General features: G+C 46.2%; 1 protein-coding gene across 1 annotated transcript in view; it reads left to right on the top strand.

The window, feature by feature from the left end:
• The window catches only part of lrrc75a (leucine rich repeat containing 75A), a 71,382-nt gene that overhangs the window by 17,654 nt on the left and 30,405 nt on the right, over nucleotides 1–23,323 (top strand). Inside the window, exon 2 of the mRNA XM_080210741.1 lies at nucleotides 20,941–21,069. Coding sequence (XP_080066867.1) covers nucleotides 20,941–21,069 — 129 coding nt within the window. The remainder of the gene's footprint in view (nucleotides 1–20,940; nucleotides 21,070–23,323) is intronic.

Below are 23,323 nucleotides of genomic sequence, written 5' to 3'. Positions count from 1 at the left end.
AATTGTTTGATAGAGCAGATGCAGCACGGTTTCGTTAAGGGGAAGTCGTGTCTGACGAATTTATTGGAGTTCTATGAGGATGTGTCTAGAGCGGTGGATAGAGGAGAGCCGGCGGATGTGGTGTTTCTTGATTTTCAGAAGGCGTTTGATAAGGTGCCGCACAAGAGGTTATTACAGAAGGTTAGGGGGCATGGAGTTGGGGGTAGGGTGTTAGCGTGGATAGGGGATTGGCTGTCAAATAGGAGGCAGAGAGTAGGGGTCAATGGGTGTTATTCGGATTGGCGGTTGGTGACTAGTGGAGTGCCCCAGGGGTCAGTGCTGGGGCCTCAGCTATTTACCATTTATATAGATGATCTGGAGGAGGGAACCGAATGTATGGTGTCGAAATTTGCTGATGACACCAAGATTGGTGGAACGGCAAATTGCGCGGAGGGTGTGGAAAGTCTGCAGAAGGATCTAGATAGGCTGGGCGAATGGACCAGGAAATGGCAAATGGAATTTAATGTTGGCAAGTGCGAGGTGGTCCACTTTGGTAGGAATAATGGTAGGAAGGACTATTACTTACATGGCAAAAAACTGCAGCATGCAACGGTGCAGAGGGACCTCGGGGTCCTTGTGCATGAGTCACAAAAACCCAGCCTGCAGGTGCAGCAGGTGGTCAGGAAGGCGAATGGGATGCTGGCCTTCATAGCGAGGGGGATTGAATATAAAAGTAGGGAGGTCTTGCTGCAACTGTACAGGGCACTGGTGAGGCCGCAGCTGGAGTACTGTGTGCAGTTTTGGTTGCTGCACTTGTGCAAGGATATTTTGGCCTTGGAGGGAGTGCAGAGGAGGTTCACTAGGCTGATACTGGAGTTGAGGGAGTTGAACTATGAGGACAGGCTGAATAAACTAGGCTTGTACTCGTTAGAGTTTAGAAGAATGAGGGGAGATCTCATGGAGACATATAAGATGATGAATGGGATGGATAGGATAGAGGTGGAGAGGCTCTTCCCGCTCAGAAAGGACAGTAGGACTAGAGGGCACAGCCTCAAGATAAAGGGGGGGCGGTTTAGAATGGAGTTGTGGAGGAACTTCTTCACGCAAAGGGTGGTGAATCTCTGGAATTCTCTGCCCGTTGAAGTGGTGGAGGCTGCCTCGCTAAATATATTTAAGACGCGGGTTGATGGGTTTTTGATAAGCGAGGGGATTAAGGGTTATGGGGAGAGGGCGGGAAAGTGGAACTGAGCCACGACAGATCAGCCATGATCTTATTGAATGGCGGGGCAGGCTCGAAGGGCTAGATGGCCTACTCCTGCTCCTATTTCTTATGTTCTTATGGTTGATTGAACTAGGGCAGTTAATGGTAGGGCATTTAGGAGAGTTACAGAACAAAGAGGCCAAGGGGTACATGTTCAGGGCTCCTTGAAAGTAGAGTCACAGGTGGACAGAGTGGTGAAGAAGGCATTTGGCATTCTTTGTTTCATTGTCAGAATATTGAATACAGGATTTGGGACATCTTGTTGACGTTGTACAAGACATTGGTAAAGCCACACTTGGAATACTGTGTGAAGTTCTGGTCACCCTATTATAGAAAGGATATTATTAAACTAGAAAGAGTGCAGAAAAGATTTACTGGGATGCTACCAGGACTTGAGGTTTGGGTTATAAGGAGATGCTGGATACACTGGGACTTTTTTGTCTGGAGAGTAGGAGGCTAAGGGGTGATCTTATAGAGGTCTATAAAATAATGAGGGGCATAGATCAGTTTGATAGTCAATATCTTTTCCCAAAGGTCAGGGAGTCTAAAACTAGAGGACATAGGTTTAAGGTGAGAGAGGAGAGATACGGAAGTGTGAAGAGGGGCAATATTTTCACACAGTGAATGCTGAGTGTTTGCAACAAGCTGCCAGAGGCAGTAGTAGAGGCAGTTACAATTCTGTCTTTTAAAAAGCATTTAGATAGTAAGATGGGTATAGAGGGATATGGGCCAAATGCAGGCAATTGGTATTAGCTTAGAGGTTTAAAAAAAAGGTGGCATGGACAAGTTGGGCTGAAGGGCCTGTTTCCATGCTGTAAACCTCTATGGCTCTATGACTATGACACTGCTGCCTCACAGCGTCAGGGACCCGGGTTCAATTCCTGGTTTAGGTCATTGTCTGTGCAAAGTTTACACATTCTCCTCATGTCTCTGTGGATTTCCTCCGGCTGCTCCCGTTTCCTCCCACACTCCAAAGATGTGCAAGTCAGGTGGATTAGCCATGGCAGAAGTGTGAGATTATGGGGATAAGGTGGGGGAGAAGCCTGTGGAGAGTACTCTGTATTTGTGTCTAACCCTGTGCTGTAGCTGTCCTGGGAGTGTTTGATGGGGGACAGTGTAGACGGAGCTTTACTCTGTATCTAACCCCGTGCTGTAGCTGTCCTGGGAGTGTTTGATGGGGGACAGTGTAGAGGGAGCTTTACTCTATATCTAACCCCGTGCTGTAGCTGTCCTGGGAGTGTTTGATGGGGGACAGTGTAGAGGGAGCTTTACTCTGTATCTAACCCCGTGCTGTACCTGTCCTGGGAGTGTTTGATGGAGACAGTGTAGCGGGAGCTTTACTCTGTATCTAACCCTGTGCTGTACCTGTCCTGGGAGTGTTTGATGGGGGACAGTGTAGAGGGAGCTTTACTCTGTATCTAACCCCGTGCTGTACCTGTCCTGGGAGTGTTTGATGGAGACAGTGTAGCGGGAGCTTTACTCTGTATCTGACCCCATGCTGTACCTGTCCTGGGAGTGTTTGATGGAGACAGTGTAGCGGGAGCTTTACTCTGTATCTAACCCCGTGCTGTACCTGTCCTGGGAGTGTTTGATGGGGGGACAGTGTAGAGGGAGCTTTACTCTGTATCTAACCCCGTGCTGTACCTGTCCTGGGAGTGTTTGATGGGGGCGGTGTAGAAGGTGATTTACTCTGTATCTAACCCCATGCTGTACCTGTCCTGGATATATTAATGTGTTTGTCAGTTCATGTTGTTTGCAATCAAAAGACACCTCCCTCAAGTTTCAGTTGAAGTTGCCTGATTTTGCAGGAGTGTTAATGGTATGGAATGTCTATGGGTTCCCCACTACCTGAATGACACACTAAACCCTGTGACTCTGCCATGTGTACACTCAGGGAATAAACAAATCTACTTCCTGCAGGGAATCATGCTGTCTTTGGTGGGATGTTACAGTGCCTCTTATATCAGTGCGTAGCCTTTGAGGGCAGAGAGCTCTATATAGGTCTCTGACTCAATGCTATTGTTTGCAGTTTAAACAACAAAAGGGAAGATCCTGGTTTTGAGAATATCTGGTTATGTTTATGGCCTGTTTTCTTGCTCCAGGACTCCATGTGGAGCAGCAGATGGAAAAGTCTGGAATCCTTATCCTTTCATAAATCCATTGCCACTAAGACCCTGGCAGCACCTGATCTGCTTTGTGCAACTATTTAGCGATTGTGTTAATAGCCTGGCTGACATTATTTTCTCTGGTGCTGTAAATTCCAGTCTGGTATCGATGGATTCAGCATCAGAAGGTATACTAGATGGGTTGAATCAGTGATAGGGGAGAAGGGGGAGTGAATTTGTGGCCTATTAGAGCCCCCAATAATTAACTAAGTTAGAGATGGAGGGTAAACACTGGTTGTAACAGCAGAAAGTTGGAAGTGAAGTAAGAAGACCAACATTCTTAGCTTTTGGGGAGTTTCAGTTGGAATATTAATCAATAACAAGATTTCTCTTTAGGAACAGTTTGAATGAGAACATGATGGAACAGATATTGTTGAACAATGACCCCAGTATTCTAGTCTCTCAAGCTGGTGTAGCATCCTCCCAGTGTTTATCATGTCTAATCACTCTAAGAATATATCACCTCTTGTCCTTCTAAACCCTGGGGAATTTAGCTCTTGTCTCTTCAATCTCTCCTCATAGGACAACCCTGCTACCCCAGGAATCAGTCTCATGAACCTTGTTGCAGTCTGTGTGGTAAGCTCATCATTACTTAGGTAAGGAAACCAAAACTGTATATAGTATCCCACATATGGAAACCATGGATGAACAGGGATACGGTGCTACGGTGCAGAGGGACCTGGGGGTCCTTGTGCATGAGTCGCAAAAACCCAGTCTGCAGGTGTAGCAGGTGATCAAGAAGGCAACTGGAATGCTGGCCTTTGTAGCGAGGGGGATAGAATATAAAAGCAGGGAGGTCTTGCTACAACTGTACAGGGTACTGGTGAGGCCGCAGCTGGAGTACTGTGTGCAGTTTTGGTCGCCGCACTTGCGCAAGGATATATTGGCCTTGGAGGGAGTGCAAAGGAGGTTCACTAGGCTGATACCGGAGATGAGGGGGTTGGACTATGAAGAGAGACTAAATAGACTGGGTCTGTACTCGTTGGAGTTTAGAAGGATGAGGGGGGGATCTTATAGAGACATATAAGATAATGAAAGGGATGGATAGGGTAGAGGTAGAGACATTCTTCCCGCTCAGAAAGGATAGCAGGACTAGAGGGCACAGCCTCAAGATAAGGGGGGTGCAGTTTAGAACGGAGTTGAGGAGGAACTTCTTCACTCAAAGGGTGGTGAATCTCTGGAATTCTCTGCCCGTTGAAGTGGTGGAGGCTACCTTGCTGAATATATTTAAGACACGGGTAGATAGGTTTCTGATAGACAAGGGAATTAAGGGTTATGGGGAGAAAGCGGGAAAGTGGAACTGATCCACTTCAGATCAGCCATGATCTTATTGAATGGCGGGGCAGGCTCGAAGGGCCAGATGGCCTACTCCTGCTCCTATTTCTTATGTTCTTATCCACTGATTACTGAAGTCCAGGTCTCAGATATTCAAGTCAGGTGACCCTGACCTATACAAGGAATCCAGATACTATCTACAGAGGACCATCAAAGTTGCCAAGAGACAGTACTGGCTAGAGCCAGGCTAACCACACAAATAACCATCGATTATGGTAAAGTCTGCACGACATAACAGGCTACAAGATGAAAGCAGGTAGAATCACCAGCACCTACACATCCCTCCCCGATGAGCTCAATGCATTCTATGCCCATTCTGAGCAAGAGGTCAGCGACAACCCGCCCTCCACCCCAAAAGCCTTGGCCGAACCCATGTCCAAGGTCACCATTGCGGACGTCAGAGCAGCCTTCTCAAAAGTTAACCCACTGAATGCGACTGGCCCGGATGGGGTACCCGGGTGAGCACTCAGATCCTGCATGGTATTGGTAGATATTTTACATCAATCTGAGGTTCCTACCTGCTTCAAAAAGATGACCTTCATCCCGGCACCAAAGAAAAGCCAGGCAACGTACTTCAATAACTGTCATTCAGCTGCTCTGAAATCCATTCATTATGAAGTGCTTCGAAAGGTGAGTCATGGCATGAATCAATTCCAGCCTCCCAGACTATCTGGATCCACTACAGTTCACCTACCATCGCAGCAGGTCCACAGCTGATGCCTTCCTGGCCCTGCACTCCAGGGTTACTGGAACACCTAGGTAACAAAGACACTTGTGTCAGAGTCCTATTCATCGACTACAGCTCAGCCTTTAACACTATTATCTCTACAAAACCCATCTGCAAAATCCATGGCCCAGGGTGCAGCTTCACCCTCTGCGACTGGATCCTGAACTTCCTAACTCACAGACCACAATCAGTAAGGATCGGCAACAACACCTCCTCCGTGATCATCTTCAACACTGGTGCCCCACAACGTTGTGTCCTCAGTTTCTGTCTAGACTCCTTATACGCTTATGACTGTGTGGCCAAATTCCTCTCCAATTCGATTTTCAAGTTTGCTGACAACACCACCGTAGTGGGTCAGATCTCAAACAATGACGAGAAGGAGTACTGGAAAGACATAGAGAATCTGGTGAACTGGTGCAGCAACAATAATCTCTCCCTCAATGTCAACAAAATAAAGGAGATTGTCATCAACTTCAGGAAGTGTAGTGGAGAACATGCCCCTGTCTACATCAGGGATGAAGTGGAAATAATTGAGAGCTTCAAGTTTCTAGTTGTCCAGATCACCAACAACCTGGGGGTACCCCCCCATGCCAACACTATAGTTAAGAAAACTCACCAAAGTCTCTACTTTCTCAGGGGGCTAAGGAAATTTAGCATATCCTCTACAACTTTCAGCAATTTTTATAGATGCACCACAGAAAACATCCTTTCTGGACGTAACACAGCTTGGTATGGCTCCTGTTCTAACTGCAAGAAACTACAAAGGATTGTGAATGTAACCCAGTCCATCATGCAAAGCAGCCTCTTATCCACTGACTCCGTCTACATTTCCTGCTGCCTTGGAAAAACAGCCAACAGAATCACGGACCCCACGCACCCTGGACATACTCTCTTCCACCTTCTTCCATTAAAAGATACAAAAGGATATAAAAACAGGGTCTTGCTGCAACTGCACAGGGCATTGGTGAGGCCGCAGCTGGAGTACTGTGTGCAGTTTTGGTCGCTGCACTTGTGCAAGGATATTTTGGCCTTGGAGGGAATGCAGAGGAGGTTCACTAGGCTGATACCGGAGTTGAGGGGGTTGGACTATGAAGAGAGACTAAATAGACTGGGTCTGTACTTGTTGGAGTTTAGAAGGATGAGGGGGGATCTTATAGAGACATATAAGATAATGAAAGGGATGGATAGGGTAGAGGTAGAGAGATTCTTCCCGCTCAGAAAGGACAGCAGGACTAGAGGGCACAGCCTCAAGATAAGGGGGGTGCAGTTTAGAACGGAGTTGAGGAGGAACTTCTTCACTCAAAGGGTGGTGAATCTCTGGAATTCTCTGCCCGTTGAAGTGGTGGAGGCTACCTTGCTGAATATATTTAAGACACGGGTAGATAGGTTTTTGACAGACAAGGGAATTAAGGGTTATGGGGAGCAGGCGGGAAAGTGGAACTGATCCACTTCAGATCAGCCATGATCTTATTGAATGGCGGGGCAGGCTCGAAGGGCTAGATGGCCTACTCCTGCTCCTATTTCTTATGCTCTTAAAAGTCTGAGGTCACAGACTAACCGATTCAAGAACAGCTTCTTCCCTGCTGTTGTCAGAGTTGATCTTTCTCTACACCCTAGCTATGAATGTAACACTACATTCTGCACCTCTCCTTTCCTTCTCTATGCTTGTATGCTTTGGCTGTTTAGCATGCAAAAAACAATACTTGTCACTGTATACTGATACATGTGACAATAATACATCAAAGCAAAATCAAATGTGGTCTCATCAATGCCCTGTAAAATTGCAATAATGTTTCTTCATCTTTGATATAAAGGCTAACATAGTGTTTGCTTTTGTAATTGCTTGCTGTACCTGCACATTCACTCTCTGTGATTCAGTACAATTAAACTCAGGTCCTTCTGAATGCCAACATGCCCCATACTCTCACCATTGAAAATATATTCTGTATTTCCTACCGAGAAAGGTAGATTCAATGAGAAGACATGTTCAGGGAGAACAGGAGAGGAGATGGAAAAATTAGAGAAAGGTGAGAGTTGAGGGAGGATCTTGGAGGAAGAAGAATGGGGAAGTTCTCCCCAGTGTCCTGACCAATATATATCCCAAAGTCAACATCTGTTTTTAAGAAAAACGATTATCTAGTCATTATCACATTGCTGTTTATGGGATCTTGCTGTGTGACTGCTGCATTTCCTCTATGGTATCAGTGACTACAATTCAAAAATACTTCATTGTCTTGAGGCACAAGTAATGTAAGGTCTTTGTTTCTTTCTTCAACCACTATAACCTATTCCTTTCTCCATCAAGTGATCTTCCAGTTTCCCCTTAAAGAAACTATTTACCTCAAACACCCTCTATGGGAGTGAGTTCCATATTCTCCCCACTCTCTGGATAAAGAAATTTTTCTTGAATTCCCCATTAGATTTACTAAAAACATAGAAGCATGCAAATAGGTGCAGGATATTCAGCCCTTCGAGCCTGCACCACCATTCAATATGATCATGGCTGATCGTGTACTTTCAGTATCCCACTCCCACTTTCTCTCCGTACCCCTTGATCCCTTTAGCCACAAGGGCCATGTCCAGTTCCCTCTTGAACATATAAAATGAACTGCCCAACAGCTTTCTGTGGTAGAGAATTCCACAGGTTCACAACTCTCTGAGTGAAAAAGTTCTTCCTCATCTCAATCCTGAATGACTTACCCCTTATTTTAGACTGTGTCCTCTTAGTTCTGGACTTCCTCAACATTGGGAACATTCTTCCCCCATCTAGCCTCTCCAGTCTCATCAGGATTTTATGTTTCTATGAGATCCCTTCTCATTCTTCTAAATTCCAGTGAGTACCAGCCCAGGAATCAGTCTGGTGAACTTTCACTAACTCCCTCAATAGCAAGAACATCCTTTCTCAGACTAGGAGACCAAAACTGCACACGGTACTCAAAGTGTGGCCTCACCAAGGTCCTGTATAACTGCAACAAAAAAAAATCATGACTACCTTATATTTGTGGTCCTTAGTTTTGATCTGCCCACGAGTAGAAACATTTTCTCTGTGTCTATTCCAGCAAACCCTTTCATAATTTTAAAGACCTCCATCAGATCACTTGTCAGTTTTTTTCCTGGAGAGAAGAACTCGCCCAGCCTGTCCTGTCATTCCTGATAGTTATAACATCTCAGTTCTCTTGTTATTCTTGTAGATCCCATTTTTGCACCTTCTCTGTGCTTCCGTATCCATTTTATAACACAGAAGTTAAATCTGTGCGCAGTATTCCCAAGTGTGGACTAAACAAGGTTTGATACAAAATTAGCATAACATAAGCTGCTTTTTAATTCCTTCTACTTAGAAATGAATGCAAGAGCTTTCCTTAAAGTCAAGTTGAAGTCAGACTTGTGCGCAAGCTAGATTTTAGTCTTATATTGCGACAGTAATATGTTGAGCTGTGTCCTCCACTTACTTCAGACACACTCCTAATCACCCTTGGCAGGAGTTTGGGACTGAGTAATCAGATCCATTTGTCCTAAAGGTTGTCTTCATCCGCAAACTTCAGCTCCTGTTAAGTTGATTTGATTCTTTCCTGCGAAACAGTAAAGTGTCTGACGGTCTGTGACCTGAAACTGCGCAATCATTGTGTGGCCTTGTACTGCTTACGTCAATTATCTCTCGCCTAATGGTGCCATTTGTTATACAGATGCAAGCCAGTCGGTGAAGTTGAAACTAAAACAGAGAGTCTCTCCTTATAGAGTATATTAACAGAGTCAACACTACTCGGGTCCCAGCTATTCCCACTTACATGTACAGATACATCACCTGTTCAACAGTGTAATCCCAGTGAAGCTCAACAATGTAATTACCAATAGTATTGACACCATTGCCATGAAAAAATCAGGCCCTACCCATTATTGGAAAGTAGCTGTGAATAGAAGCTGAAACTTAGGCTGATTCTGCTTCACTTTCTTCTCTCTTTCCTGCCGACTACAGAAGACCCACAGCCTCCTTCTCAAACAGCAACCAGGCAATAAATGGCAGCCTTTCCAGGGGCTGCCAGCATTCTGAGAACAAATGTAATTGAGCCGTGGTCCAATCACTCACCAGTATCTTACTCATGTGCCCAATCATCACGCAGGCACTTAGTCATTGATTGTTGGCCAGCTATTCCACTGCTGTGGGAGGCGAAGCAGGAAATTGCAGGGATTCTGACATAAATGCTCAGTTCCTCTCTGTCCATGGGGAATGACAGGTTTATTGGACTTTAACCTGGTGTTGTGAGACTTCTTACTGTGTTTACCCCCCCTGTCCAACGCCGGCATCTCCACATCAGGGGGGCATGCCAGAGGACTGGAAACAGCTAATGTAGTTCCATTTTTCAAGAAGGATGTTTGAGGTGAACCAGTAAATTACAGACCGGTGAGTCTCACATCAGTGCTGGGAAATTACGGAATACAGAAAAGAGATAGATAACCTGGTGAACTTGTGCAATGGTAATAATCTCAACAAATCCTCAATGTCAACAAACCGAAGGAGATAGTCATCGACTTCAGGAAGTGTGGTGGAGGACATGCGCCTGTCTACATCAATGGGGACAAAGTGGAAATGGTTTAGAGCTTCAAGATTTTAGGTGTCCAGATCACCAACAATCTGTCCTGCTTCCACCAGGCTGACACTATAGTTAAGAAAGCCTGCCAACGCCTCAAATTTCTCAGAAGATGAAGGAAATTTGGCGTGTCCACTACTACTCATGAACTTTTACAGATCCACCATGGCTCCTGCTCTGTCCAAGACTGCGAGGAACTACAAAGGGTCGCGAACAAAGCCCAGTCCATCATGCAAACCAGCCTCCAATCCACTGACACTGTTTACACTTCCTGCTGCCTGGGAAAAGCAGCCAGCATAGTTAAGGACCCCACGCACCACAGACATTCTCTTTTCCATCTTCTTCTATTGGGAAAAGGATACAAGAGTCTGAGGACACGTACCAACTGACTCAAGAACAACTTCTTCCCTGCTGCCATCAGACTTTTGAATGGACCTATCTCGGATTAAGTTGAAGTTTCTCTACATCCTAGCTATGATTGTAACTCTACACTCTGCACCCTCTCCTTTCCTTCTCAATGAATGGTATGCTTTGTCTTGCCACAAGAAACAATACTTTTCACTGAATATTAATACATGTGACAATAATAAATCAAATCAAATCAAACTATTGGAAAAATTCTGATGGAGAGGATTAATCTCCAGCTGGAAAGGCTTGGGGTGTTACAGCTGGCCATCCCTGGGCTACACGTGTATCCTTGGCTGGAATCTATGGAAGCAGTCAGTATCCAGAATGCTGCATGTCATATTTAGTTTCCTCTCTGTTGGTGATCCTAAGCTGTGCCTGGACCCAACCAACCCATTGGCCTCTTAAGAATATACAGATTAGGAGTGAGAGTAGGCCACTCAGCCCCTCGAGCCTAGTCCTCCTTTCAATATGATCATGGCTGATCCCCATCTCATCCCAACTCCATTTCCCTGCCTTTTCCCCATTGCTTTCTTTCTGCTTTTGATCAAATATTTGTTGCTCTCCTTCTTGAATCCATTGATTCTGCATCCACTTCACTGTGGAGCAGTGAGTTCCATAGATTCACAACCCTCTGTGAGAAGGAGCTTCTCTTTATCTCTGTCTTGAACCTACAACTATGCCCTCTTGTCCTAGATTATTCTTTTCCTTTTTGATGTTCCCCCTTGTGGAAAAGTCTTGACACTGCACTGCCTGCTTCATGAAAGGAATGGGCTTCTTTCAAACAGTAAGATTCTCAAGCCCTTTGTGCAAGAATCTACAATTGTATCATCAATAAACTTCCCCTGTATTGCACTTTGCCACATCTCAGACCCTGGCACATAACAATGAAGTTCAGTGAAAGTTTGATATGGAAGCCACACAGCAAGATCCCACAAACAGCAGTCAGACCAGCGAACAGTAAATTACAGCAGTTACTCTATTTTTCAATGGTGTGGATACAGGAATGTTGGATAGGAAAAAAATCCCTGTTTTTCTTCCAAAAATGATCTACTGTATCTGCTTTAAAGCAGGCAAGTTTTGCATCTATTCTGAAGGATTGCTACTCAATCAGTGCAGCAATCCCTCAGCACTGACCCTCTGACAGTGAGGCACTCCCTCAGCACTGACCCTCTGACAGTGCGGCACTCCCTCAGCACTGACCCTCTGACAGTGCGACACTCCCTCAGCACTGACCCTCTGACAGTGCAGCGCTCCCTCAGCACTGACCCTCTGACAGTGCGGTGCTCCCTCGGTACTGACCCTCTGACAGTGCGGCGCTCCCTCAGCACTGACCCTCTGACAGTGCGGCGCTCCCTCAGCACTGACCCTCTGACAGTGCGGCACTCCCTCAGCACTGACCCTCTGACAGTGCAGCACTCCTTCAGCACTGACCCTCTGACTGTGCGGCACTCCCTCAGTACTGACCCTCTGACAGTGCGGCACTCCCTCAGTACTGACCCTCTGACAGTGTGGCACTCCCTCAGCACTGATCCTCTGACTGTGCGGCACTCCCTCAGTACTGACCCTCTGACTGTGTGGCACTCCCTCAGTACTGACCCTCTGACAGTGCGGCACTCCCTCAGTACTGACCCTCTGACAGTGCGGCGCTCCCTCAGTACTGACCCTCTGACAGTGCGGCGCTCCCTCAGCACTGACCCTCTGACAGTGCGGCGCTCCCTCAGCACTGACCCTCTGACAGTGCGGCACTCCCTCAGCACTGACCCTCTGACAGTGCGGCACTCCCTCAGCACTGACCCTCTGACTGTGCGGCACTCCCTCAGCACTGACCCTCTGACTGTGCGGCACTCCCTCAGTACTGACCCTCTGACAGTGCGGCACTCCCTCAGTACTGACTCTCTGACAGTGCGGCACTCCCTCAGCACTGACCCTCCGACAGTGTGGCACTCCCTCAGCACTGACCCTCTGACAGTGCAGCACTCCCTCAGAGAGCAGTGTGAAGCTGTGGAAAAATTCATGAGGTGATTAAGCCTGAGGGGCTGCAATGTGAATGCTCCTTCAACAGCCATGACTATCTTCACAGCAGTCAAATTTAAGCGGGATTATTTGGAACCCAGAATACACACATTCCCAACGTACATTCCTATCCCACTGGATGCCATCCTGGAATTCTGAATCAGAAATTAAATCTTCAGTCGACGGAAGTGTTTGGACCTGGGGCCTCCTGATTCTGGCATGGGAATGTGTCCAGTCACTTCTTTTAAATAATTGCGCTGTCTTATGTGTAGCAGTTTGAAAACGTTCAGCTTATTTGGGATTTTGTTTTGAAATTAATAATAATATATGAAGCTGTTTAGAGTTGAATCGATTGATGGAATTATTAACTGCAGAGCTGTTGACTGATTGGGGATTCAGACTGACACTGCAAGCCCTGAGCTCCCTCAATCACAGCTGCTGGATTATTGCTGAACCATTAATGCTGTATTAAATCAGACTGATAGAAGCTCAGAGTACATCAGCATATTATTCTGTGTTTATCTGAAAGCAAAGGCACCTCTCGACTCATTTCAAGCACTTGGCTGGATTGAATGCAGCACGCACACTTCAGCTGTGTCACAAATACTCATGAGACCTCGATCCTGCTGTTAATAAATGTTTCACATCACTCATCCCCCTAGGTATCAGATATTTTCCCTTTTTTTTCAGCATGAAAACCACTGGTTCTGTATAACTGCATGACATGCACAATGACTTCTCCATATGAGGACTGCTATTCTCTATAATATACACAGGGACTGCTATTCTCTATAATATACACAGGATTTGCTATTCTCTATAATATACACAGGGACTGCTATTCTCTATAATATACACAGGATTTGCTATTCTCTGTAATATACACAGGGGCTGCTATTCACTATAAAGTTAAAATCTATTTATTTGTCACAAGTAATGCTTACATTAACATTACAATGAAGTCACTGTGAAATTCTCTAGTCACCACATTCTGGTGCCTGTTCAGGGCAATGCACCCACCCAGCACGTCGTTCAGACTGTGGGGGGAAACCAGAGCAGTCAGAGGAAACCCACACTGACACGGGGAGAACATGCAAACTCCACAGAGGCAGTGACCCAAGCTGGGAATCAAACTCAGATCCCTGGCCGTGTGAAACAGCAGTGCTAACCATTGTGCCAACGTGCCACCCCATAACATACACAGGGGCTGCTATATTCTGTAATGTACACAGGGATTGTTGTAATATACACAGACACTACTATTCTCTCTCTTATAATATACATGGACACTACTATTCTCTACAATATACCCAGAGGCTGTTATTCTCTTATACAAAGACACTGCTATTCTCTATAATATACACAGATACAGCCATTCTTTTTAATATACACAGACATTACTACTCTCGATCGTATACACAGAGGCTGTTAATCTCTCATAATATACACAGACACTACTATTCTCTAGAATATACACAGAAACTACTATTCTCTATAATGTACAAAGTGGCTGCTATTCTATATAATATACACAGGGTCTACTATTCTCTCTAGTCTACAATGGGGCTGCTATTCTCTGTAATGTACACATGGATTGTTATTTGGTATAATGTGGAGAGTACTATATTTCCCTATAACATGCCCAGGCATATTACTAATAATATTGACGCAAGCTGTTTAACGTAATTGGGATGTGTGTGTGTGTGTGTGTGTGTGTGTGTGTGTGTGTGTGTGTGTGTGTGTGTGTGTGTGTGTGTGTGTGTGTGTGTGTGTGTGTGTGTGTGTGTGTGTGTGTGTGTAACTCACCTTGAGTACTCGTATTTTAGTAAAGGCTGTTTTTTTATTTTTTTGCCACTATGTATTGATGTAGTTCCTTGGGCTAGAATTAACCCTTACAGCTGCTTGGTCTGGACCAAGATTGGTCTGGATGTTGATGCTGCCGTGACAAATCATCACAGCATTCAGCTTGCTTGCTGCTGACATTATATGTGGTCTCTAATGTGCTCCAGCCCAGTGGGATGGAGCTGTGATTCGCTCCAGGATATTTATATATTAATAGAATGCTGCACTGTCACCAATGCCCTCTCTGGTCCATTTCTTCCCATCACTGTCCTTGTGTTACTGAATAGATCTCCAGGTCACATTGACTCCCAGCAATGAGCAGAATTCAAAGAGACAGTCATTCTCCAGAGAATGTTCAGCGACAGATTGTGAGGCTGCAGTTAACACTGCAATAAAACCATTATCCTCACTTGTCTCGGCTCCAATGTATTTTATAATCTCAACAAAATATTGTACAGGAAAGACAGTATTTTCTGTTATATCTCCAGGTAAATGTTTTGATCTTTTAATCAATCTCTGCTGCCTGGTTAGCGCTGCTGCCTCACAACGCCAGGGACCTGGGTTTGATTTCCGGCTTGGGTGTCTGTCTGTCAAGTTTGCACATTGTCCCCATGTCTGTGTGGGTTTCATCCAGATGCTCCAATTTCCTCTCACAGTCCAAAAGTGAGCGGGTTAGGTTGATCAGCCTTGTTAAATTACCCCTGAGTGTCTGGAGGATTAGGAGGGTAAATATATGGGGTTACGAGGTTAGGACCTGGTGGGATTGTTGTCGGTACAGGTTCGATGGGTCGGTGGCCTCCTTCTGCACTGTCGATTTTGCGATTCCTGTTTCTCAGGTTATTTGACATGATTTTGTACCAAAGTGTCGGCTGTGGTAACACCCTCCCCTGAAGGTTGTGGATTCCAACCCCACTCCAGCTGGCATTCCCAGTGTGTGTATTGAGGGAGTGCTGCTCTGCCAGAGATGCCATCTTTCAGAAGAGACATTAACTGAGGCCTGGCCTACTCTCCCTATAGAAGATCCCATGGCCATGATTTGGAGAAGAGTAGGGGAATTCTGCCAGGTGTCTGACCCAATATTTACCCCTCAACTGATATGACAAAAAGAGAACAACCTGGTTATTAAGACATTGCTGTGTGTGGGATCTTGCTCTGCACAAACTGGCTGCTGCGTTTCCTATAATACAGCAGCAGACACACTTCATTGACTGTAAAGTTCTTTGAAACACCCTGAGCTTGTGAAAGAAGCGATAGAAATACAAATTTTGTTTCTCACCAAAGCAGGAAAAAAGACATGAATTGTTCATTGTCACAGGTCCTGTCATATCCCTATGTCACATTTCATCATAATCAAATTTAGAATAATTGGCACAAATTTTATTCTTGCGGAACCATTGCATCATTGTTCTGGTGCACTTGACTCCCAGCCCTGGGCCTGTCGAGGTTTCTCAGTCTTGAATTTCACAGACAGAAAGCAACAAAGTAAATGGGCAAGTATTGAACATCCCAATTAATTCTATAATCGTTACTGTCTCTGTCTCATTCACTCATCAGTTTGTGTGTGTGTGATTTTTCTCTTTCCCCTCTTTTTCCCTGTGTCACTCGGTCTTTCCATTCCGCACACTCATAGACAATCCTCTCCTGTTTTTACAGCTGTTATCCTATTAAACAAAACCATCCAATCTGTCAGTCTCTTGGGGAATATATATCTCTCCTCTGCACACTGACGTCACGCTGACAGGCCTAAACTTATGGCTCCGACCATGGGTTTTACAGTTGGTTGCAGGAAAGCTTTGGCTGCGTCTTGACTCTCAGACTCGAACCTTCAGCTGTAATATTTACCAAGGGTGCTGTCAGACAGAGGCTGCATGCTGTCTCCCCAACTGCGTGCAGTGGTTACTAATAAATATTTTAGCAACAAGAGCAGGACACTCAATCCCTTGAGCCAATCTATCATTCAGTTCGATCATGGTTGATCTGCATCCCAGCTGTATTTATATGCCTTGACTCCACATTTCTTAGTACCCTTACCCAACAAAAATCTGTCCATCTCAATCTGGGGTGTAAATCGACACTCAGAATCCTCAGCGTTTTCAGAGAGAGTTTCAGATTTCCACTACCCTTGGCTGAAGAATCTTTCACCCCTGAACAGCTTAGCTCTTGTTTTAAAGATCTGCTCCAAGTTCTGGACTCCTGTCACCACAGGAGTTAGTTTTTCTCCATCTACCCTATCACATTCCTTTATCATTTTCAATACCTCAGTGAGATCATCCCTTTATCAATACTTGAGGGAATACAAACCCAGTTTATGCAACATGTCTTCATACACATTTAATCCTTTTAGTTCTGGTATCCTTCCAGTGAATCTGCATTGCACCCCCTTCAAAGCCAGTTGAACCTTTCTGAGGTGCAGTGCCCAGAACCGAATGGTGTCCTCCCTATTATGTTTGCCATTGAGGATTAAGGGGCATAAAGAATCACAGGGTTGGTTTGAATACTTCCACACTGGGAGTTGTTTATTAAGATGTGCACCCATTCACAGTCGGGTCTAAGACTGCCCAGCAGGCTCCTATACTGGGTGGAGCTAATAGCCCAGGGTCCACCTGGCCCATACTTTTAAAGGGGCAGTCCACTCCCCAAACCTCAATATACTGTATATTATATATACACAACTCCCTGCAGCAGAACCCATGGGAAGTTCAGAGGTGGGATCTACATTCCCAAGAATGGATGCTCAGTACAATGAGGATCTGTAAGGAATGTAGTCAGTTTGCAGCTGGAATATTTATGCACCTCCTGTGATTTCCAATCTGCGCAGTAGTTCTGAACCTTGGAACAAAACCACAGTCTGTACTGAGGGATTATCACAGATACATTTTCAGTTTTTCTGCTCCAGTGTTTCCAGGCCCCTCTCCTCACCATCCTTCCCCCTTGAATGTGCTGATGCTTTCTGTAATAACAGCGCTGTAATAATGTTAATCAGGCCATTGAAGTTGGACTATTGGAATACAAACTGCCTGATTAAGGGGCCAATTGAAGGAGCAATCAGGGAGACTTTACTTTGTATGTAACTGGGAGTGGCAGTTCCTCTGGCACTGCTGAGGGTAGACTGCTGACTGATTGCACACTGTTGCTCCTGTTGGAATTATAAATAAAGGGATTCTGGTGAAGGAACTTCTGCCTCCGTGAACTTACTACAAACCCAGATGTTCCAAAACTTCACTCAAATGACTGTTCTTCAGGTCAAGAGAATATGTCACCAGTTATTCAACTGTGGATGGCATCACATTACTCATCTATTATCCAAATGATTTCCCAACCTTTCACGGCTGAGGGGAAAATGCCCTCACTGAAATCTGATCGAATAAATAGCCTTCCCATCAGCAAAGCAGGAAGGTTGCATATCCAGGTGACTCTGCGGCATGCCTTTCCATCGGAACCTACTCTGTAACTGCAGGAGGATAGCTTGGAGCAGAGTTCCCACTCCACTCTGCTGATACATATGCTGCAGCCAGTTAAAGGGCCGCAGTCCTTCAGCAAGAGTGGGTGTTTCAATAGCCTGTTGGGAGTGGTGGTACTATAACATCATAAAGCACCTAACATTCAACTGAATACATTTGAACTCTAAACTCTGTTGCTAAGTAGAAAGCACAGTAACCAATTTGTACACAGCAAGATCCCATTAACAGCAACGTGGTCATCACTAGGTTATCTGATTTGGGGATGTTGGTTCAGCGACCAGTAATATCCTAAAACACTGTGGAGACTGACCCTGCTCTTCCTCTAATACTGACCAAGGAATTTTCCATTCACCTGAAAGAGCAAAGAGATTGGGTATAATGCTTCATTGGAAAAGCAGGTCTGCTGACAGTGCGGCATTCCCTCAGCACTGACCCTCTGACAGTGCGGCACTCCCTCAGTGCTGACCCTCTGACAGTGCGGCACTCCCTCAGTGCTGACCCTCTGACAGTGCGGCACTCCCTCAGCACTGACCCTCTGACAGTGCGGCACTCCCTCAGCACTGACCCTCTGACAGTGCGGCACTCCCTCAGCACTGACCCTCTGACAGTGCGGCACTCCCTCAGCACTGACCCTCTGACAGTGCGGCACTCCCTCAGCACTGACCCTCTGACAGTGCAGCATTCCCTCAGCACTGACCCTCTGACAGTGTGGCGCTCCCTCAGTACTGACCCTCTGACAGTGCGGCACTCCCTCAGCACTGACCCTCTGACAGTGCGGCACTCCCTCAGCACTGACCCTCTGACAGTGCGGCACTCCCTCAGCACTGACCCTCTGACAGTGCGGCATTCCCTCAGCACTGACCCTCTGACAGTGCGGCACTCCCTCAGCACTGACCCTCTGACAGTGCGGCTCTCCCTCAGCACTGATCCTCTGACAGTGCGGCACTCCCTCAGCACTGACCCTCTGACAGTGTGGCACTCCCTCAGCACTGACCCTCTGACAGTGCGGCACTCCCTCAGTACTGACCCTCTGACAGTGCAGCACTACCTCAGCACTGACCCTCTGACAGTGTGGCATTCCCTCAGCACTGACCCTCTGACAGTGCAGCACTACCTCAGTACTGACCCTCTGACAGTGCAGCATTCCCTCAGTACTGACCCTCTGACAGTGCAGCATTCCCTCAGCACTGACCCTCTGACAGTGCAGCATTCCCTCAGTACTGACCCTCTGACAGTGCAGCATTCCCTCAGCACTGACCCTCTGACAGTGCAGCACTCCCTCAGCACTGACCCTCTGACAGTGCGGCACTCCCTCAGCACTGACCCTCTGACACTGCAGCACTCCCTCAGTACTGACCCTCTGACAGTGCAGCACTCCCTCAGTACTGACCCTCTGACAGTGTGGCACTCCCTCAGCACTGACCCTCTGACAGTGCAGCATTCCCTCAGCACTGACCCTCTGACAGTGCGGCACTCCCTCAGCACTGACCCTCTGACAGTGCAGCACTCCCTCAGTACTGACCCTCTGACAGTGCAGCACTCCCTCAGTACTGACCCTCTGACAGTGTGGCACTCCCTCAGCACTGACTCTCTGACAGTGCAGTAGTCTCTCAATGCTCACTGTCTGATAGTGCGGCACTCCGTCCATGCTGACTCTCTGACAGTGCAGCACTCCCTTGGTATGTTTTTTGGAGTGTGTTAAAGCAGCAGAGAATGTGACTGTGAGCTTTGGGGAGGGAATTCCAGTACTTTTGTCCCAGGCAGTTGAGCACAGCCACGATTGGTGGAGTGATGAGAATTGGGAATATGCAAGAGGTTGGAATTGGAGGAGCGCACAGATTTCAAAGGATTGCAGGGCTGGAGGTGATTAAGCAGCATCATTAGAAACACACAATCTGGTTTCTGGCTCTTGGGAAAGGGCGGGAGAGTGAGGCTAGCTCAGTTTCTCTTGCAGAGAGTCAGCAGGTATAAAATGGGCCAAATGGCCTTTTCCTATGTTGTAACCATTCTAGGACTTTATGAATGCAGTTTATAGGATCTTGCTTTGTAAATTGTGTTGTGAAGTTGAATTTGTGAGGTTGATGTGATGTTGGTAAAGATGCAAAAAAATTTGTAAAAATGCTAGAGGAAGAAAAACATTGTGTAGTCTCTTTAAAAGCTGGTGTTTGTTTCAGAGCTTGGACATTTAAAATGCAAAGTATATCCAGAGTCCCAGTTCAGAGTACTGAAACATTCGTATCAAAAAATCATCCAGTCGTCTTGACAAGACAACCTGTCTTTATTTTAATTTGGCCAATCAATTTAAAGCAATCACTCAGCTACTAGGAACCTATCACATTTGAATTTGGTGGTGTTGACAACATCAGACCAATCCTACTGTAGGAAAATTGATAGGTCACCACAGGCATAAAAGAAAGCATAGGAGGTAAAAACAGGAGAGCAGCAGAACGGCTACCTCTGAAGCCTCGAGAAGGAGAGAACAGCTCTCGACTCTGCCAGCTTCAGATATCTCTTAAGAGAGTGCACCATCTAATAACAAAAGTTACCAAATCAGAAAGAACTTACAGACAGAGGAATCAACAGAGCAACTCTAAACAATTCCAAAAGTATTAAACTCTGGTTGTATTTTTGAGAGTGACTAAATTCTATATTTTTTAGTTAATAAATGAATATTGTATTTATTTGAGCAGCATTCCATTAGAATGTTGTTTCATTTGATGTGTTAATTGTTTAGTTAAAGTTCCCAATTAGTTAAATAAATAAATAGTTAAGTGTTCATTTTAAAGTGAGGGTCGGGTATTTCTGTCAGTTACCCACTAAACATTACTGAAGGACAGTTCACATGTTCTTACACACTTTAAACAGATTACAATGCAAGGGATTCCTCTTTGGGGGATTCAGCGTTACTTCTCAAAAGAGGTCCAACCTCTGCATCATAACAATTGATTGCCATTATCCCTTTCTCAAAGTGACAGTAAAGGATCAGGGATATATTGCCAAATTAGGGCGGTGTGTGATTTGGAGGGAGCTTGTAGGTGCAGGATGTTCATAAAACAATAGCCAAGGCACTTCAAATGTAATTAATTGGTTGTCCTGAAGTGGTGAAAATTGCTCTCAAATTGCAAGTCCTTTCTCACTGTTTGATATTCTGCTCTTTCTACAGGATTTAGGGATGGAATCAACCTCGCTGGATGATGTCTTGTGTCGATATGCCAGCTTCCGTAATCTGGTGGATCCAATTACTCACGACCTGATCATCAGTCTGGCCCGGTACATCCACTGCCCCAAACCGGTAAGGGATGCTTCTCTTTATGCTCTCCAGTCACAGCAGCCCAGACCCTCCTGCTGTCAGTAGTCTCTGTACCTGAACTAACTGAGCTCCTCAGGAGCAGGAAGGAGACAGTGCCTGGACAATCACCCTATCAGCAGCTCCTCAAGTGCGATCCCATTCCTGGGGCTCATCTGCCTCTGTGGCAGAGGAATCTCAGCAAACGCAGGCACTTGACAAACACGTGATTGGCTCAGTTAGTCCTAGAGACAGTTGAAAAAGGGGGAAGAGGTGCAGTGGACCTCCTGTTTCTCACTCTCTCTCTCTCTCCCTCTCGGAACATTTACTGACTAGTTGGAAAAAGTGTCTCACTCTGTCATTATTTCTGTCTCTCTCGCTCTCTCTCTCTCCTCTGTACTTATGTCTCTCTCACCAGCTTGTTGTCATTTCTAGCTGCTTAGAGAATGTGCTCTGACAGTGCTGTCAGGGAGGGTTTTCTCAAAGTGACAGTAAAGGATCAGGGATATGTTGCCAAATTAGGGCGGTGTGTGATTTGGAGGGAGCTTGTAGGTGCAGGATGTTCATAAACAACTGCAGACGTTGTCCTTCTAGATGGCAGAGGTTATGGGTTTGGAAGGTTGAAAGAGGTTTGGTCGGTTGTTGCATCCTAGGTCTTGAAGACCAAAATCATTCCCTGATTTTGGTTCATCTCGAATTCTGCTGGTAGAATACGTCCCTGTGGAGCTTCTCTTTCACCCATGAACCTAGCTGAGAGTCTCTTAAAGTCTGCTGAGATATTCCTATATACCATCCTGTTAAAGAAGCTTACATTGAAATATTCTGGCCCATTCACATTGGAATGGGACCCAGATTGGATTATCTGCCCTGTAAAATTCCAATTTACCAGCATGCCCTTGGCAGCAATTTAATTACACGTCCCTTAGCCACTGATCTCAGAATCTCAGTATATTAAGGACTACAATGGAAACATTAGTGCTGAGGGAGTGCCGCACCATCAGAGGGCCAGTGCTGAGGGAGTGCCGCACCATCAGAGGGTCAGTGTTGAGGGAGTGCCACACTGTCAGAGGGTCAGTACTGAGGGAATACCGCACTGTCAGAGGGTCAGTGCTGAGGGAGTGCCACACTGTCAGATGGTCAGTGCTGAGGGAGTGCCACACTGTCAGAGGGTCAGTGCTGAGGGAGTGCCGCACTGTCAGAGGGTCAGTGCTGAGGGAGTGCCACACTGTCAGAGGGTCAGTGCTGAGGGATTGCTGCACTGTGAGAGGGTCAGTGCTGAGGGATTGCTGCACTGTGAGAGGGTCAGTGCTGAGGGATTGCTGCACTGTGAGAGGGTCAGTGCTGAGGGGGTGCCGCAGTGTCAGAGGGTCAGTGCTGAGGAAGTGCTGCACTGTCAGAGGGTCAGTGCTGAGTGAGTGCCGCACTGTCAGAGGGTCAGTGCTGAGGGAGTGCCACACTGTCAGAGGGTCAGTACTGAGGGAATACCGCACTGTCAGAGGGTCAGTGCTGAGGGAGTGCCGCACTGTCAGAAGGTCAGTACTGAGGGAATACCATACTGTCAGAGGGTCAGTGCTGAGGGGGTGCCGCAGCGTCAGAGGGTCAGTGCTGAGGGAGTGTCGCACTGTCAGAGGGTCAGTGCTGAGGGAGCGCCGCACTGTCAGAGGGTCAGTGCTGAGGGAGTGCCGCACTGTCAGAGGGTCAGTGCTGAGGGAGTGCCGCACTGTCAGAGGGTCAGTACTGAGGGAGTGCCGCACTGTCAGAGAGTCAATACTGGGTGATCTGGATATGTGGTGTAGCATGGCTTGCTCTCTGATGCGTGCAACAACTTTCGCTTTCGATTAGCTTGTAGCATCTTGCTCAGGAAAGCTGATCGGTGTACATGCAGTGTGCACAGTGTGCGGGAGATTCATTTTAAAACTTACAATGAAAAAAGCAGTGGGATTTACTCCAGTTTTCTGCAAATTTGACATTTGGAATTTTTTGGGAGAATCCTGGCCACAATCTTTATTTCTGTTGTCTGGTCGCTGACTTTATAAATTCAAATGGTTTGGGCATTTTACAGTTCTTCCAGGTCTTGTGCTTGTCACATTCAGAAGAAGCTGAGTCTGAGTTGGTTTTGGCAGATTTTGTTGTCCTGGAGTTGAAATTGTTTATATTCAGTATTTCTGGTGCTTGGGTGTCTCTATCTGCTTGGGATTTGCTCTTCACTTTATCAACAATCCGGCTACTTTGTTTGGACACGGTGGGTTTATCCCATTCT

This window comes from Carcharhinus amblyrhynchos, chromosome 23 (assembly GCF_965287045.1).
Source record: "Carcharhinus amblyrhynchos chromosome 23, sCarAmb.v2.hapA, whole genome shotgun sequence".
NCBI lineage: Eukaryota > Metazoa > Chordata > Chondrichthyes > Carcharhiniformes > Carcharhinidae > Carcharhinus > Carcharhinus amblyrhynchos.
This window is presented reverse-complemented; position numbering and strand designations above follow the sequence as displayed.